The following is a 19,407-nucleotide window of genomic DNA, read 5'->3' on the forward strand; positions in this document are numbered from 1 at the left end:
TTTAATTAGTAATTAAAATAATTAGCTAATTTAAAGCATGTCACAAATTTTAAATAGCAATGAAATGAAATGAATTAGTTAATTTAACTAAATGCAAAAGGTGCCCGGTTGAAGGATGTGCTTGATGTTCTGTGCAAAACACATCCAAATGAAGATGGTTGTTTGTTTTTTTGGATAATGATGCAGGTCACAATCCACCAAAACTGTGCTAGAATTCTTGCAATATTGTATATAGAATTCAAATGGCTTGCAATTTTACGCAAAGGCTGTGTGCACACCACACATTTAAAGCACATCCCTGTGTCAAGAGTCCTGGGAAGTGTAGTTTGCCTCTCACACAGCTACAGTTGCCAGCACCCTTAAAAACTACAGTTCTCATTCTTCTTTTGGGGACAGTTGTTTTAAAGTTATGGTGTGTACACAAATAAAAGATAATGTCTGGTTTGAATGACTTTGATAAGAGGTAGAAACAATATCGTCACACAGGTTTTGTTTGTTTCTACCAGAGTTTACTTGCAAATTTTATTCAACCTTCCTCAGCTCACACGATACATCACTTGTGTTTGTGTTTTCAATTGTTTTATTCATATTTTATAGGAAATAAAATAACACTCAACATAATCGCAAAAAGACAAAATAAAAGTTTAAATACATTTCAGACAACATTGAGGCCACCATTTCAGAAGTGAATTAGGACAGATATCAGGATAAGTTGATGAAAATATCACACAATTTAACTGGAATTTGACAAGATCCAGTAGACGATCACAAAATATGACCTTGAGTCATGTGCTCAAGAAACATATTTTTTGCTAGTCAGTAATATAAACAATAAAATGGCGTTTTAAGCATTCTGACGTGTAAATAATTTTTTCTGATGCCAAGATTTGGCAGAATTAACCAACCTAAAAGTAGTTCACATCTTATGTTTTTGCTTAAGATTGCATTCAGGGTGTGTTTCGTGATCTAAAGGAGGCAAATTCAGACTAGTGCAGCTGTAATTCTTAACATAAAGGTAAAGGTAAAGGACCATTAGGTCCAGTCGTGACCGACTCTGGGGTTGCAGCGCTCATCTCGCTTTATTGGCCGAGGGAGCTGGTGTACATCTTCTAGGTCATGTGGCCAGCATGACTAAGCCGCTTTTGGTGAACCAGAGCGGTGCACAGGAACGCCGTTTACCTTCCCGCAGGAGCGGTACCTATTTATCTACTTGTACTTTGATGTGCTTTCGAACTGCTAGGTTGGCAGGAGCAGGGACCGAGCAACGGGAGCTCACTCCGTCACAGGGATTCAAACCGCCGACCTTCTGATCGGGAAGTCCTAGGCTCTGTGGTTTAACCCACAGCACCACCCGCATCCCTAATTCTTAACATAGGCACTAGGACAGGGGTCTGCAACCCGTGACTCCGGAGCCGCATGTGGCTCTTTTAGACCTTTGCCGCAGCTCCGGGGCGGATACTAGCGAGGGGAGGGGGCGCATTGTGCGCCCCATCACTCCCCACTGTGGCGGGCGCTGTACTGGCTGTGACGTCACATGGGGCGGTGCGTGCGTTAGTCACGCACCGTCCCGACGCCACCTTCCCGCCCGCCCGCCCGCTACATTGTAAGGGGCATGTACGCTGGTCACTACATTGAAAGGGGCATGTACGCTGGTCACTGTTTTGAAGGGAGTGAAGAACACACACACAAAAAAAGGTAACTTGTTAATTTAATGTTTATTTCTATGAGGAGGAGTAATTCTGAGGGGTCAAACAAAGAAATAATAAAAAAAAGTGACAAAAAAGTTATTTTTATAATGACGAGTTTTGCGGCTCCCAGTTTATTTTCCTTCGGAAACGGGTCCAAGTGGCTCTTTTTGTCTTAAAGGTTGCAGACCCCTGTACTAGGAAATAAGGATTCATAGGAGTGTGCTATAAGACACACAATACACTGGTCAGCCTCTTTGGTTGGTTTTGGGCTCCTGACCTGAGAACCTTTTAAAATTAATTTATTCCTTGTAGTTCTCTGGTTAACTAGAAATAAGTTGAAAAGTCTTTACTGGCATAATGTCTATAGCGAAATCTAATTATGTATAGTTGTACAAAGCTCTAAATTTAAAGTAGCATTTAATCGCCACTTGGTAACTGGCCCACAATGTCCTTCTGGAGCGTTGTCCATCTGAAGCATCTGAATGCATCTCATCAGATGGTAAGCTGGAAACTCCAACCCAAAAATTGCTCCACACATGTAGTAATATGGTTTGTCAAGGAAGGGGTTTAGTTAGGATAGCCTTCAGCCTATGTGCCAATGAGAGTTCAACTGTCTGCAGGGTTGGATTGCCCAGGAAAAGCTACGTTGCATGACTTTACTCCATGTGTAGATCAGCTGTCAGACTATGAATTCCCAGAAAAGGGCTGTCTGGATGATACCTTTCCTGGAGTATTTGCTTTCATAGTAACACTACTTTTGCTCTTTCCAAATCAGCCTTACTCATTTCGTGGTATTAACAGAAACAAGATGATCTTTTGGAATTTCCTTCTGGGGGTTCTGCTGCACTGCCCTCTCCAGGGAGCTCTGGCACAGCTGCCGACTCAACCGGAAAACTGCTCTGGCAAAAGTCAGATCTCCTTCAGTCACTCATACAAGATTGACGTGCCCAAGTCCTCTCAGATCAAAGTGGATCCAGACCCACGTCCCCTCCAAGATGACAGCCACACACTGCTGTCGACTGGTGAAATGCAGGAGGGCGAGGAGCAAAATATTATATTCAGGCACAACATTCGCCTGCAGGCTCCCAAAGGTGACTGTGAACTCCTAGGCCAGCTCAAGGCTTTGTTGGAAAGGCTGGAGAAGATAGAGCTGGAAGTGCGACATCTGAGGGGGATCTGTGCTCCTCAGAGGTGCTGTGGCAGAGCCCAAGGTAAGAACCACGTGTGATGAGCACAACTTGTGACTGGCTAAGTCAAATGCAGCCCACTAGTTATGTTTTGTGGCCTTTTGGGTGGTTGACAATCTCGCCCCACTCCATGTTTTTGCAGCCTCAGGCAAGCAGTAAAGTCAAAAGACTTGTTGAACTCTCCTATGTGTGTCGGATGGATTCAGCTTACTGCGGCACAGTTTTTGTACTGGAACAGTGGGCTTTAATGGTATAGCGTCTGCCATGCACTTTTAACTCCCCTCAAAGTGTACCAAATACACAGGATTTCTCTTTCAGGGTACTATACCCAATATAGGCCCTGATATAAAGGGGGAAATCCTCACAAGTAAGGTAAAGGGACCACTGACCATTAGGTCCAGTCGCGGACGACTCTGGGGTTGCAGCACTCATCTCGCTTTACTGGCCGAGGGAGCTGACGTTTGTCCGCACACAGCTTCCGGGTCATGTGGCTAGCATGACTAAGCCGCTTCTGGCGAACCAGGGCAGTGCTCGGAAACGCCGTTTACCTTCCCGCCAGAGCGGTACTTATTTATCTACTTGCACTTTGATGTGCTTTCGAACTGCTAGGTTGGCAGGAGCTGGGACCGAGCAACGGGAGCTCACCCCGTCGCGGGGATTCGAACCGGTGATCTTCTGATCAACAAGTCCTAGGCTCTCTGGTTTAGACCACAGCGCCACCAGCATATAGCAATTGGTAACTCCATGGTTGTGCTCTTACTAGGATGCTTTTCGTGTTCGTTGTCTGTCTAGTTTTGGCTCTTTTGTCTCCCTTGTTGCTTCTTGTGGTTCTATCTCTCATGTTGGGCAGAGGTTTCATCCTGCAGTGGCCACGGAGTTTTCATCCAAGAGATTTGTGCCTGCAACTGTGATGAAGGCTGGGAAGGCCAGGACTGCTCCCGCCCTACCTGCCCAGGAAACTGCAATGGTAACGGGCGCTGTGTTGGTGGCCGATGCATCTGCAATGCACGCTATGCTGGCGAGGATTGCAGCCGGCTCTTGTGTCCTGAGAACTGCAGTGGAAATGGGCTCTGTGTGAATGGCGTATGTCACTGCTACAAGGAGTTCATTGGTGAGGACTGCAGTGAGAAGAGGTGCCCCAACGACTGCAGTGGGAATGGATATTGTGACACTGGCGAGTGTTACTGTGAGGACGGCTTCATTGGGCTTGACTGCTCTAAAGGTAAGACACACGTGCTTTTTTGGATGGAGGCACATAAGGAGGGAGAGGTAGAAGATCACTTTTTATCATATAATTTAGTGCAGGGGTTGGCAGCCTAAGGCCCATGGGCTGGAAGTGGCCCACGGATGCCATTTAACTGGCCCAGAAGCCGCCCCTGAACCAAGCCGCCCACTTGGCGAGTCCCCACGCACTGCGCTAAACTGGCACAGTGCAGCATGGCGCCTCTCTTCCGTGGCTCCGGAAAAAGCTTCTGTGCATGCCCAGATGCCAGAAATCGCGTCTGTGCATGTCCGCAGCACCAGAAATCGCTTTTGCGCATGCCCAGACACAGAAAGTTGCTTCCGCGCAGGCACGATTTTCGGTGTCTGAGCATGCGCAGAAGCGGTTTGTGGTGCCGTGGACATGTACGGACGTGATTCCCAGCATCACGTTGCGCCGGCCCGGCCCATGGAGTATCTCTATGGGAGTGATCCGGCCCATTCCCGGTAAGCCTTGTCTACCCCTGATTTAGTGGGAGCCTTTAAGAATCGAGACACCCCATATCTGCAAAGCCCTGTTGCGTTGTGATGCCGTGATAGGAAGATGATTGGAAGCGCACCATCACAATCCATTAGGAACAGTGAATTCCATTCTCCAAGGGCTGGTTTTGATATAGCCATCCATGCATATGAAGCAGGCTTGGGGGAACCTGAAGGTTTGACGAAATATGTAAAACATTAACCCCCCCAGCAAACACCCCCCCCCCCAGGTAAGGGGAACCCTTTCCCCCAAACCAGGCATATAGTTGAGCATGTTCAGTGGGATGATGGTTTACCATTGGAGGGGAAATGGAAAGGGGAGACTTGGATCCTGAACTGAAGCTCTGCACAGGGCAGCAACGTTTTTATCATGGGTCCCACTCACCACTCCTTACAAAATGAAGCAAAACCCAGATTTGGCAATTCAGGATAAGCTATGGAAAATGTTCACAGCATACGTTGCACATTCATATGAAAAATTCATGTTGTGCACAGTGTGGAATTGGGTTTTGGTGCTGGATTAATTTCTTTTATGTTAATAAAAATTAACTTTAATGTACATATTATGAACAGCCTTGGTTAGGCACAACACTTTGTAGAGATCCTATTATGTTCTAGGCTGACTGCTTACCAGTTATGCATATTACTTTTCATTAATTCCATATTAATATGAGGAATATTTGTTGTAAGATTGGTGTGTGTGGAATGAAGAGAGAGATAAACCAGAAACACAGAAATCAAGACTCCTCATTAAGAGCAGTAAATTAATAAAGCAACAAGGATCTCTTTGCCTTAGCAATATTTTTCGATTGGGGTGATGCAGAGAGCTGATTAGCCAGAGAACAGGAGATTGACAGAAATGCCTCCAGGAGCCCCTCTAAATTCAAATGGAAGTATCGTATAAAATGTATGGGGGGCAGGAAAGAGCGTGCAGCTTTGAGAGTTGAGGGGGGAATATATATTTGCTTGCTATTCTCTTTGACAGAGGGATGCAGGTGGCGCTGTGGGTTAAACCACAGAGCCTAGGATTTGCCGATCAGAAGGTTGGTGGTTCGAATCCCTGTGACTGGGTGAGCTCCTGTTGCTTGGTCCCTGCTTCTGCCAACCTAGCAGTTCGAAAGCACGTCAAAGTGCAAGTAGATAAATAGGTACCGCTCCTGCGGGAAGCTAAACGGCGTTTCTGTGCGCTGCTCTGGTTCGCCAGAAGCGGTTTAGTCATGCTGGCCACATGACCTGGAAGCTGTATGGCGGCTCCCTCGGCCAATAAAGCGAGATGAGCGCCGCAACCCCAGAGTTGTCCGCGACTGGACCTAATGGTCAGGGGTCCCTTTACCTTTAACCTCTTTGACAGATATGTGCCCCTATTGCTCTAGCACAAGAGCCTCCACTGGTCTTAGAGACAAGAACCAAGGCTCTTGTTAATGTGGGGCCTGAGAGATGAGTTGCTTGTTTCCAACCATTAGACATGGATATGTCAGAGGACATAGGACATAACTGAAGTCCCATAGGTCCTTGGTGTTCTGAGAAGTAGGTGGAGACCAAATAATTGGAATTATGACTTGGATCATTTCTGGTTTAATCATACTGGACACAGCTTAGAGCCCACTGGACGGTCTGCTATATTTGATATGTTGTTGGTGATGCCCAGGTTGTTGGTCTAGGCACTAATTGCCGAACTGGTAGAAGTGGCCTAAGTAGCAAGCCTAAGGTTGCAGTCTGTCCTGAGCAAACCCAGCCCCCCTCCCCGGAGGCAGACACACAATTGGAAGTTTATTTCTTTATTGGCAAAGCACTCAGTTTTAATCAGCTCCCAAGGTGCAAGAATCACATGCACTGCTCCTGCTAAAATAACTAGCTGAGCACCTCCTTCTTTTCTGGTCCCAGGAGTTGGAGAAACTGTGCGCCATGCCTCCTCCAGCCCACGTAAACCCCCACTTCTGACATGGTGCCCTCAAGCAACCAGGGACTTCTCCTGCACGGCATCATCTGCTGCTCCCTCCTTGTCCTTGGAGACAGTGGGTGAGGGGACAGAGGAGATTCTCTGGGACCATCTCTTTCACCTGTGTGCCCCCTGCAGCTCCCCCCCGTCTCCTTTCCTCCTGCCTTGGAGTGCCCAACCTCTCCTCCACCTCACAGGTGACACAAGAACCATGCAAATCAGTGGCCCCTTTCTCTGGATCATCTGCCCCTCCGCCCAACCTTTGGTGTTGTCCTCCCTGTCCTTATCTCAGTATTGCACCAGTTGGGTCAACCAAGGACAACCTGCTCTGTGCTGGGCAACAAAGAGCGGAGGCTCAGACAGGAGACACGAGAGCACAACTAGGTACCATGGCCATGGGTCTCAATTGCAGAGATGTGAGGAAGGTGATTAAAAGTGCTGCATGGCTGGGCAGCAGCAGGGGAGGAGGAGCTGAACTCACGTGTTTTCATTACAAACCGTTTTTGGTTATTTTTCACTCAAATGTGGTTCCAATCTGTCTCAGAGTGGCTATAATAAACAGGTTTGGGACAGAAGCAGTGTAGTTCAGCTAGCCTGCCCTGCCTGCCGCCTTTTAAACCCTCCTCACCACCGTTTTAAAAGGATTCAGTGACACAAATCCAAGTTTGGCCCCAAACTATTTTTCTTCTTTCCTCCTCCATCCTGTTCATCTACGAAAACAACGCTCTTTGCATTGTCTCCACTTCTTGCTTCACTACATTCAAAGCTTCTGCACGTTCCTTTAAAGGTTGGGAGCGATGCCTTGTCCAAACTTGTAAAACCTACCTGTAACATGAACTGAGGAATGGGCAAAGTCTCCTCTTTGCATGAAGACTATAACTGAAAACAGTGACTGAGGAATTTGTAAGTTTAGGCAATGCTAACATTTAACGGGCAGTAATGAAAAGGGGAAATAAGAAACCCAATTTGTTTCAAGGGAAAATCTCACCCATGAATGCAAATTAAAATTATTTATCATTCTACTTGATGTCATGATCATTACCTAAGCAATTGTTTTTTGTGCCAAATGTGTTAAATTATTGCCATTGTAGATAACATTTGAAATTCTCCATACCACAGAATAACCATTAATTTATCACCAGGAATAAGGAAAATATATTACATTTTAGGCACTATTTTGTGTGTGCAAACTAGGAGCTGTAGCCAGACTGTAAAACTGTTAAAAGTAGCATCTTGATCATCTACCTGTTTTTGCAATGCCAGGCTTGGCTTGATGAGATGAGAGAATGGCAGAAAGCCAGGAACAGTAATGTGTTTACAATATACACATATTGTGTGTGTGATTTGTTGGTAATTGCTTCAGTATCAACCACCAAGAGATGTTTCAAGACTGATTTTTTTGCTGTTAGCTCAGATTTCAAATACTGGCAGTGTCTTCAGCTGTAGTCATAACAGCAGAACTTAAGTTGTGGTCACAGCTCTGCATTTCATACTGCAAAAGCTTCAAAGCAATGACGTTGACTACTGCTTTATTGTGACTTTAAATTACGGTGCCATTTACAAAATTATGGAGTTGGTGGCCAAGACATTTAACCAAATGGGCTGGCAATACAAAAGCATGTAAAGTTAAGGTTGTGTTGTCAACGCTCCAGCCTATAGCACCATGAACTAAACCACAGGGATGTAGTAATGCACACGGATGATCACACACACATCACTGGCTTCTGGCTTACCTTGCATTTTCTTCTTTGTGTGTGTATGCATTTTGAAAAATCTATATAACCTCCGTAATTTGCTAATAGAAAATGAAAACACTGGGAGATCCAATGATTGATCTCCCACATTTTATCTATTTTTGCATGAGGATGTGGAAAAACTGATAGTGCAGCTTAAGAGTTGCTAGATTTTACTAGACTGCAAACCTTCATTTCACCTTCTGACTCACAAAGTCAACTTGGCACACTGTTCCTATTAATGAATGTAATAGAGTTTCAGTCTACAGCACTGGGGAATATACTCTTGTTGAACTCACTATTTCATCCCTTTGAATGATGATGCCCTCGTCTCCCCCTCCAGTGCTTGCTCCCCAGAATGCACGAGTCCTCAAGACCACAGAAGATTCCGTGGCCATTGGCTGGGATCAGGTGGTGGATGTGGATGGTTATCTCATCAGCTACTTTCCTGTTGGGTATGAAGCCTCTGTGAAGCAAGTGCGAGTGTCCAAAGATCAAACCACCTATGAGATTCTGGGTCTTCTTCCTGGCACAAAGTATATTATTACTCTCCGCAATGTAAAGAAGGGGATTGCCAGCGACCCAGAACTCCTGCAAGCCAGCACAGGTAAGAACACTAAAACCAGTCCTAAATTATGTGGTGCTTGGTTCACACCAGCAGATTGCAAAGGGAAAACTTTGAAAAACCGACTCAGTTCAGGCATGACTCCAACCTTGCTTAAAGATTGCTATGGTTTTGAGGTGGTGTTGAAATTTACACATTATGATTGGCGATTAGCTGACAAACTACAGCTGAAAACTATGGTTTGAAGTCAGTTTACCAACCATGATTTGTGCTCATTACTATTTGGTATGACGTCTAAATTGGAAAACCATTGCACCTAGAGTTGGAGTGCCACTCCCAACAAAAACTTAAAGCAGACCATAGCAACAAACAATGGCTTGCTCGTTATGCATGTTTAAACTCAAACCATAGTTTTGGTATAATGTCTGACCTGATACTATGACGGAAGTGCATAAAACCATGCACAACACAGTGAAAGTTGATAGTGAGAAGTTTTTCTTCCTCTTTCATAATACAAGAACCCAGGAACATCCAATGCAGATGAATGCTGGAAGATTCATGACAGTCCAAAGAAAGTACATAGTCACACAGTGCATAATGGAATCTGCTACCACAAGACATAGCAGCAAATACAGTGGTGCCTCGCAAGACGAAAAGAATCTGTTCCGCGATTCTCTTCGTCTTGCGGTTTTTTCGTCTTGCGAAGCAAGCCCATTAGCGGCTTAGCGGATTAGCGCTATTAGCGGCTTAGCGGGCTTAGCGGATCAGCTGATAAGCGGCTTAGCGATCAGCTGTTAAGCGGCTTAGCGGATCAGCTGATAAGCGGCTTAGCGGCTTAGCGGATCAGCTGTTAAGCGGCTTAGTGGCTTAGCGGATCAGCTGATAAGCGGCTTAGCGGCTTGGGAAAAAGGGGGGGGGGAGGAAAAAAACCCTGCAGGAACTCGCAAGACATTTTCGTCTTGCGAAGCAAGCCCATAGGAAATTCGTTTTGCGAAGCACCTCCAAAACGGAAAACCCTTTCGTCTAGCGGGTTTTCCGCCTTGCGAGGCATTCGTCTTGCGGGGCACCACTGTACCATAGATGGCTTTAAATAAAGTTTAGGGAAATTCAGACGGCAGCTACAGTTTCACCTCACTGCTGAAGGCCATTCATCTCTCTGAATGCCAGCTGAGGGGAAGCCCAAGTGTGGAAGAGTTCTGCGGCACTCAAGTCCTGTTTGCGGACTTCCCAAAGGCATCCAGCTGGATCCAGCAGGGCTCTTGTGTTCTTAGGAGTTAATGGGGAAACTGCTGGCCCAAATTCCTCCCTTTCACTATCTGCCTTTCACCTAAGCAAGTGCATTACATCCAAAGTTCTGTTATAATTATTCCTTAGCGAGCAAGGGGATTGATTGTAATAATGTGCTGTTTCAGCTTTGCTTTCAATTATTTTCTCTTTTCCAGAGGTATCTGCCATTGGTGCTATATGGGTGACAGAAGAGACAGATAATTCCCTGGAAGTGGAGTGGGAGAATCCTTCAACAGAGGTGGATTATTACAAGCTGAGGATCAGCTCTTTGCTCCGGCCAGGGGAGGAGAAGGAGGTGCTGGTCCCTAAAAGCAGTGATGCCAAGAGCAGATATGTCATCACAGGTAAGTGGTGATGTGGTAAGTTTCTTACGATCAGGAATGAGGTCAATGGAGAAGATCTGTTGATTTTTCTCACTGTTAACTGGAAAGAGAACTGACATTTGGTTATTTATTTAGGCCCCATCTGCACTATACTTTGAAAGCACTACCATACCACCAACCAGTCACAGCTTCCCTGCAAGAATCAAGGGAATTGTAATTTTGTTAAGAGAGACCCCTATTCCCCTCAGAGAGCTACATTTCCCAGAGTTCCTTGGGAAGAGGGATTCGGTGTTAAACCATTCTGAGAAGTGCAGCTCTATAAGGGGAATAGGGGTCTCTAGATGTTGTTGGACTCCAACTCTCCCCAGATCCAGCCAGCCTGGCCAGAGGTCAGGGGTGATGGAAGCTGTAGCTCAGAGCCAGTGTGGTGTAGTGGTTAAGAGCAGTGGACTTGTAATCTGGTGAACCAGGTTCGTGTCTCCGCTCCTCCACATGCAGCTGCTGGGTGACCTTGGGCCAGTCACACTTCTCTGAAGTCTCTCAGCCCCACTCACCTCACAGAGTGTTTGGTGTGGGGGAGGAAGGGAAAGGAAAATGTTAGAGTAGTGATAAAGCGGGATATCAAATCCAAAATCATCTTCTTCTCAGCAACACATGAAGGGCCATAGGTTACCTGCCCCTGGCATAAAATAAAATAAAAATATGCTTATATAGGTCTAGGCATCTGTATCGAACATGGTCTCTAAGCAATTTTTACAGAGTTCTGATTTATGTCCAAATAATAATAATAATAATAATAATAATAATAATAATAATAATTTTTTATTTATACCCTGCCCTTCCTGGTTTAAAAACCGGGCTCAGGGCAGCTATCAGCAAATATAAAGCATTGATTAAAATACGACTTAAAAACAGCATAAAATACAACATAAATGCAGCATCAACGTCAATAAAATTCAAAAATTCAGGGGTCACTTTAAGGAAAAAAAACCCAGTTAGTACACATCAAATGATCACCAGGGCTAACTGGCAAAGTTGGTCCTACTAGGGCCAGCAGGAGACCAGGGAAGAGTTTAAATGTGGGGGAGACTTCCGGTTAGCGCCATCGTCTAATGGCGGATTTCCCTTGGTGCTCCTGAGGGAGATCTGCTTCGCGGGTTCGGGTCCCGCAGCTACGGCACAGCGGGGACCCTTAAAAATTACAGGCACGAAGCCTGTGAACCGGAGACTCGGTGGGCACCTTTGCGCCCCCCCGAAGCTGTGAAAGAGCCTTTTTAAAGGCTCCGGAACGGCAGCGGGTGTGCGGCGCGGTGCTGAGAGTCGCTCGTACCCAGCCTGCGAAGTGAAGCCGCGTCGCCATGGACGGAGAGCGCTGACTTCTTCCTTTAATTGGGAACCAAAAGAAACTACTACTCGTGAGTAGGAGAAGAGCAATATAATTGGAATACTTAATTAAATAATTGAATTCGGACACTGAGACGGGAAAGCATTAAAAGGAAGTCTGCCTTCCCGTTCTGCAGTAAGATCAAAGCAGAGGACTGGTAAGCTTTAACTTTGAAGCTCTTTTTTGGGAATAAGAGATCCATCGTGTAAGAGACTGAGACCTTCCCCCCGTGGGCAGGAGTGGGGGGAAAGAAAGACATTGACTTTGAATCCTGCCTGTTTTTTAAAGCTATTGACAATATAACGCTGTATCTTGACTCTGGAACGGACTGCCGGAGAAAGGAAGCCGGCTGTGGACTGTTGCAACAAAGTAATGAGGTGTTTCAAATTGAGAGTTACACTTTAAGTATGAAGATACACTTTCCTTGGAATTGAAAGGACTTACTGGATTGCGTTTTAAACTTGTGAAATTAACATTGTGGACCTTTGCAAGACTTGGGAGCTTGTGGGACTTTTATATTTACAAGAACATCCTCCATTTTAGAATCTTATAGACAGTAACAGATATTTTCGCCCCCTGGAGGAGAATTGGTTGGTTTCAGCAACAAGTGAAGTTTAGTCTGCTGAATTACTGGGAAAAAGAATTTAGACTGTGGGAATGACCTTGGCTGCAAGATAGTGGTATGGCAAATGATCAAAACAAAGGAGAGCCACAGGAGAAAACTTTGAGATCTGGCAAACAATATAAAATAGACACATTTATGAAAAGAAGGGCCTCTGCATCTGGTCCATCTGGAGCAAGTGCAAACCCACAGGAAAAGACAAAAGTCATGTCTGAGGAGGCACTTTCGAAAGCATTGGGTAAAATCAATGATTCTTTGGATCAGCTAAAAAAGCAAGGAGCGGAAACAAGTAAACAAGTTGCTGAAACAAATAAGACTGTTGCTGAGATATCAGGGAAAATTGACTTAAATACTAAAAGTATAATTGACTTGGGAAATAAAGTTAACACTAATACAGAATCAATTGGGAAACTACTTGAGGAAGCATCCACCACTCGAAAGATTGCTGAAGAGGCGAAAGAAATTGCAACGGCTACTGACGAAAAATTTTCCCCAGTCTTCAGGAAATTGGGAGAACATGATTTGGCATTGTCCATGATTGAAATGCAAAGGAAGGAGAGGAATCTTAGGATCCGGGCAATACCTGAGAGCGAAGGAGATAATTTAGTGGACTTTTTAACAAAAGAGTTCTCCCATTTCTGGAAACAGGAACTGGAACAAGAAGAATTCAAGATAGAGAGTGCATTTAGATTGGGTGCAAGACAGAGAAAGAACAAGGTAAGAGACTGTTTGGTAACACTAAGATCTAAAGAAGAGAGAGATAAAATTTTGAACCTGCACTACCAAAGAACTCTGCGAATTGAAGATTCTTTTGTGGAAATCTTTAAAGATATCCCTAAACATATTCTGGACGCAAGAAGTCAGTACAAAGATTTAGTGATATTACTGAAGAAGAACAGCGTGCCCTTCAGGTGGGAATACCCTCAAGGCCTTTCCTTCAAGTACAAAGGGAAGAAAAGGAAAATAAAAACTGTGGAAGAGAAAGATAAGTTTCTAGAGCAACACGAAGAGGATCTCTACAAAGGGGCGGAATCAGGACAAGACTTTTCAGGAGGAGGAACCTTGGATAAAGACAAGCTACCGTGGAGAGGGACACCACCAACAGAAGAAGAAGAGCAACTCGGAGCAGTAGGAGGAAAAGAGAAATAATCCCATCATGGCTTTGCGATTGTTAAGCTGGAATTGTAACGGTCTAAACATCCCCCGAAAAAGAAAAAACGTATTTCATATTTTGAAAAAAGAACAATTGGACTTGATATGTTTACAGGAGACACATGTGACGAGGTCACATAGAAAATTACTCACAAATAAAAGATTGGGCCAAGAATTTATTTCTTCAGACAAGGTAAAGAAAAGAGGAGTGGTGATCTATGTAAAGGAAAAATGGCAACCAAAATTAATTTTTAAAGATGATCACGGAAGATATCTAGCAGTTGAAATTCAAGTTCAAGGAGAAAAATTTCTGATTGTGGGAATCTATGCACCAAATGAGGGGAAAGTGGAATTCTACAAGAAACTTCATGAAGCTTTGATGGACTTTATGGACATAAATTTAATTTTGATGGGAGACATGAATGGAGTTGTATCTACCAATATGGACAAATCCCAAAGACAGATAATTACCAAAGAGGGAAGACTACCAAAAATCTTTTTCGAAATGACTGACAATATGGACTTAGTGGATATTTGGAGGATAAAGCACCCACTTGAAAGAGAGGGAACCTTCTTTTCTGAAGCTAAAATGACATGGACTCGAATTGACCAAATCTGGATAACTAGAGGAATGGCGCCAAAGATAAAAAAAGTGGAAATCTGCCCAAAAACCTGCTCCGACCATAATGCGATAAGGATGGAAATGAACTTAACAACAACTGGTACCTTCAGATGGAGGATGAATGACACCTTGTTTAGGGATGAGGAATTCTGCAAGAAGGCTATGAAAACTTTGAAAGACTATTTTGAAATTAACATGAGGACCAATGTAGAGAAAAGAATAATCTGGGACGCAAGTAAGGCAGTTATGAGAGGATTTTTGATACAACAGAATGTAATCAAAAAGAAAAGCCAGAATGAGAAGAAAGAAAGAATTTTGGAAAAAATAAGAGAAGGAGAGAAGAAATTAAGATTAAAACCAAAATCACAGGATATACTAAAAGAAATCAAATTATATCAGACACAATATATGGAGCTCACAAATCAAGAAATAGAATGGAAAATTAAGCAAATGAGACAAAAGACTTTCGAATCAGCTGATAAATGTGGGAAATTGCTGGCTTGGCAAATAAAGAAGAGACAAAAATTAAATACGGTTACACATCTAGAAGTGGAAGGAAGGAATATTTATAAACCAACAGAAATAAGAGACTGTTTCCAGAGATACTTCAGTCAATTGTATAAACAAGGTCCTCAGAGGGACGCAGAAATAGAATCGTTTTTGGAAAAAAATGGATTGAGAAAGATTTCACAGGAAAAGAAAGAAATTTTGAATCAGAGAATAACAGAACAAGAAATAGAAGGTGCCATTCAAAATATGACATTGGGTAAATCTCCAGGACCGGACGGACTTACTTCCAGATATTATAAGACTTTGAAGGAGGGGTTATTACAGCCTTTGCTGGAAGTATGCAATGAGATTTTGGAGGGAAAAAAGGCACCCGACACGTGGAAAGAGGCATACATCACACTTATACCGAAGACAGAGATGGAGAAGACTCAACTTAAAAACTACCGACCTATTTCCTTACTAAATGTGGATTACAAAATTTTTGCTGACATTTTAGCAAAAAGGTTGAAAACAGTCTTGATGGAGGAGATTCATAGAGATCAGGCGGGCTTTCTACCGAAAAGACATCTATCAGACAATGTAAGGAACATTGTAGATATCTTGGAAATGTTAGAAGTGAACATTAATACTAAAGCAGTCCTGATATTTGTGGATGCCGAGAAAGCCTTTGACAATATATCTTGGGATTTTATGATGAAGAACCTTCGGGGGATGGGGGTAGGCCAAGGGTTTGAAAATGGTATAGGTGCGATATATTCTGAACAAAAAGCAAAACTTATTGTAAATAATGTGGTTACAGATGAACTAAAGATAGAAAAAGGGACACGTCAGGGGTGCCCAATCTCTCCATTGCTTTTTATATCGGTCCTGGAGGTGCTGTTGAACATGATTAGGAAGGACCAGTTGGTTAAGGGTGTACAGGTCGGAGCGAAACATTATAAGCTGAAAGCATTTGCAGATGACCTGGTACTTACTTTGCAAGAGCCTGAATCTAGTACAAAAAGAGTTTTAGAGTTAATTCAAGATTTTGGTCAGGTTGCAGGATTTAAGCTGAATAAATCAAAAACGAAAGTATTGGGGAAAAACCTAACATCAGTGGAAAAAGAAAGGTTTCAGAATGAGACAGGGTTAACTGTGGTTAAGAAAGTGAAATATCTGGGTGTTAATATGACTTCAAAAAATTTGAACCTATTTAAAGATAATTATGAGAAATGTTGGAGGGAAGTCAAAAAAGATTTAGAAATTTGGTCAAATATGAAGCTTTCCTTGCTGGGTCGAATAGCAGTTATTAAGATGAATGTGTTGCCTAGAATGTTGTTTTTGTTTCAAACTTTGCAAATATTGGACAAGATGGATTGTTTCAAGAAGTGGCAGAAAGATATATCTAAATTTGTCTGGCAGGGCAAAAAGCCCAGAATAAAATACAAGATATTAACTGATGCGAAAGACAGAGGGGGGTTTGCCCTGCCGGACTTAAAACTTTACTATGAATCAGCAGCGTTTTGCTGGCTGAAAGAATGGATGCTTCTTGAGAACATTGACATTTTGGACTTGGAAGGGTATAACAATATGTATGGATGGCATGCTTATCTTTGGTACGACAAGGTCAAAGCTCATAAAGGGTTCAAAAACCACATTGTCAGGAAAGCACTATATAATGTCTGGACTAGATATAAAGATTTGCTGGAAAGTAAAACTCCAAGGTGGTTGTCACCAATGGAGGCAAAGGCCATTAAAAAATTTAATATGGAGGCCAAATGGCCAAGATATGGAGAAATTCTGGAACAAGAGGGGGACAGATGGAAACTCCAAAGTTTTGATAAACTAAAAGGGAAAGTGAGAGATTGGCTTCATTATCATCAAATAATGGAAGTGTTTAAAACAGACAGAAAAATTGGTTTCCAGGTGGAAAAATCAAAACTAGAGACTGAACTGTTAGAATCCAGTACTAAGAATCTGTCAAGAATGTATAGCTTGTTGTTGGAATGGAATACACAAGATGAAGTGGTTAAGTCTGCAATGATTAAATGGGCACAGGACATTGGTCATAACATTTTGTTTGCTGACTGGGAAAGGTTGTGGACCACAGGTATGAAATTTACGGCGTGTAATGCTTTAAGAGAGAATATTATGAAAATGATATACAGGTGGTACATGACCCCAGTCAAGCTTGCAAAAATTTATCACTTGCCCGATAATAAATGTTGGAAATGTAAAGAAATTGAAGGAACATTCTTTCACCTTTGGTGGACGTGCCCAAAGATTAAGGTCTTCTGGGAAATGATCTATAATGAACTGAAAAAAGTACTCAGGTACACTTTCCCTAAGAAACCAGAGGCCTTTCTCCTGGGCATTGTCGGCCAATCGGTGCTAAAGAAAGATAGAACATTCTTTATGTATGCTACAACAGCAGCAAGAATACTCATCGCAAAGTACTGGAAGATGCAAGAACTACCCACCGTGGAAGAGTGGCAACTGAAGGTGATAGACTATATGGGACTGGCAGAAATGACGAGCAGAATCCGTGACCAGGGAAGCGATACGGCGCAGGAAGATTGGAAGAAGTTTAAAGAGTATCTAAAAAAATATTGTAAAATTAATGAAGGTTAGAAAAATGTTGGATTGGTTATTAAGGGGTTAAAAGCAGTAAGGGATAATTGGAAGAAAATATTTGTTACTAAAATTATTGTAAATGTAGGGAAAGGATTTGCTGAAAATTGAATCTGAAATTAGAATACAGAAAGGGAAGGTATGAGGAAGTCGTGAAAGTAAGCTTAAAGAAAGTAAAAATTGAGGTTATACGTGTTTTATCTTTTGTACTTTTTTTTTCTTTTTTTTATTTTTTTTTATTTTTTTTATGCTATTTGTTAAAACTCATTTGTTAAAACTTCAATAAAAAATTTATTTAAAAAAAAGAGTTTAAATGTGGGGTCCCAGAAGGGTTTCTTCATAAAAAAGGAAAGGAAAAAGGGAATAGAGGATCAGGCTAATTCAAATTGAAGGCCGGGTGGAATAGCTCTGTCTTACAGGCCCTGTGGAAGGAGATCAAGTCCTGCAGGGCCCTAGTCTCCTGGGACAGAGCATTCCAAACATTAACTTTTTTTTTTTGTTTCATTTATGAGCTACAAAAGTGTTATGCAACATTTTAAAAATAAAAACCCAGCCCAGTGTCATCTGTATCCAGCGTCAGCCATGGTCAGAGCAGACCCAATGAAATTAATGGGCATGACTTATTTAGGTCCACTAATTTCAATGGATCTGTCTGAATAGTAAGTACTTAGATGGATAAAACCAACTGAAAACAGGACAACACAGAGCCAACAAGCTGCAGCAAATAAATGCCTTTTGAGACAAATACGTTTCCCCTCCAGCGGTTGACACAAGTGTTGCAAAGAACAACCATTAGGGGATTTCAGAGGGGAAGCCCTGCAACTGAGTCTCAGGGCTGATCTTCCCACTTGCAGACCAAGGCCTCCTTCCTCTGGGATGGGTTTCACTGTCTCACTTAGAACTGTGAACAGGAGAGATGCAGTTTTCCCCTTCCCCTCAGATCAGGCTAGACAAATCCTGCATGCAACAAAGGAAGGGCTTTGAAACACATCTAGTATGGAATATGGAGAGAAATCAAAGATACAGCTGTGTCTCAGAAGAATTTACCTCTTTCTCTTCTCTTTATAGGCCTGAAGCCAGGAACCCAGTATGTGATCACCGTCATATCTATGAAGGATGAGATGGAAGGGAAGCCGTCCTCTGTGAACGGCTGGACAGGTATAAATCTAGGGCTTTGGCGACATCATTCCACAAGCACAGCTGCTACTGGTTGTCACAATTGCCGTAGCAATCGCTCATACAGTGTGATCCTTTGAGCCTTCCAGAGTGTCCCAATTACTCTCTCCAGATGTCTCTCTTCACAGTTAACTAAAATCTGTGTACAATCAGGACATGAATGGGCAGGGAGAGTGGGATCTCACCCCCTGGCACCCCTTCAAGCCCCTCCATGTTGTTTGGCTATTCTGCACAAAGCTTCTGTGCATAGTCTCTTCCACTGCCAAGGACAGTGTCTGTGCGCACCATGCAGCTTGTACACACAGAGGTTCTGTGTTCAAGACAATAGACCAATGTATGGTGGCTGGGGGTGGTGCCTGCCACTGCAATCCCAGTTCTCCTCTCTGTGTTAATTGTAGACAGAGTTTAGTCGTTTGCCCAGAGCTTGGGTTTAGAAGGGTTTGCAACATCTCAGCATGGGCTCATCCACACTTCCCCTTGTCCCACTGCTTTCCCCCAGGGAAAACCACTCTTAAGCTCTCAATTGGAGCAAACAGCAATTCTCCAGATTGATGTTTGCTCTGATTTGTGAAGAGGCCATGAATTAACAGCCCTCCCTCTGCTACTGGAAATGTAAGGATTCATCAATGGAATTACCAGACCACTGTTTTTTCTCAAAGGAGGGCAGACCCGGCGGCACCAGATGCCTATAGTTGGCAGCCTTGGGTTTGACTTTGGATTAGTGTTTTTGTTTACTCCTGCTGTCTTCAGAATTTTCTTGCCAGTGGGAGGAAGTCAGACTAGAGCACTGAAATTCTGCTTCCTCTTGGGCAGTAAATCATTGCTGTGGAATGTCCTGATTTTGCAGATGATGTGTCCATTTTAACAGT

The 19,407-nt window shown here is 43.3% G+C and overlaps 1 protein-coding gene across 1 annotated transcript in view; it reads left to right on the plus strand.

Moving 5' to 3' along the window:
• Window positions 1-2,482: 2,482 nt before the first annotated feature.
• Window positions 2,483-19,407, plus strand: part of TNN (tenascin N) — a 38,197-nt gene continuing 21,272 nt past the window's right edge. Inside the window, exons 1-5 of the mRNA XM_028732068.2 lie at window positions 2,483-2,899; window positions 3,726-4,097; window positions 8,631-8,894; window positions 10,295-10,483; window positions 18,431-18,520. Of these exons, the coding sequence (XP_028587901.2) occupies window positions 2,497-2,899; window positions 3,726-4,097; window positions 8,631-8,894; window positions 10,295-10,483; window positions 18,431-18,520 (1,318 nt within the window). The 5' untranslated portion in view covers window positions 2,483-2,496. The remainder of the gene's footprint in view (window positions 2,900-3,725; window positions 4,098-8,630; window positions 8,895-10,294; window positions 10,484-18,430; window positions 18,521-19,407) is intronic.

Source organism: Podarcis muralis, chromosome 5 (assembly GCF_964188315.1).
Source record: "Podarcis muralis chromosome 5, rPodMur119.hap1.1, whole genome shotgun sequence".
Classification (NCBI taxonomy): Eukaryota; Metazoa; Chordata; class Lepidosauria; order Squamata; family Lacertidae; genus Podarcis; species Podarcis muralis.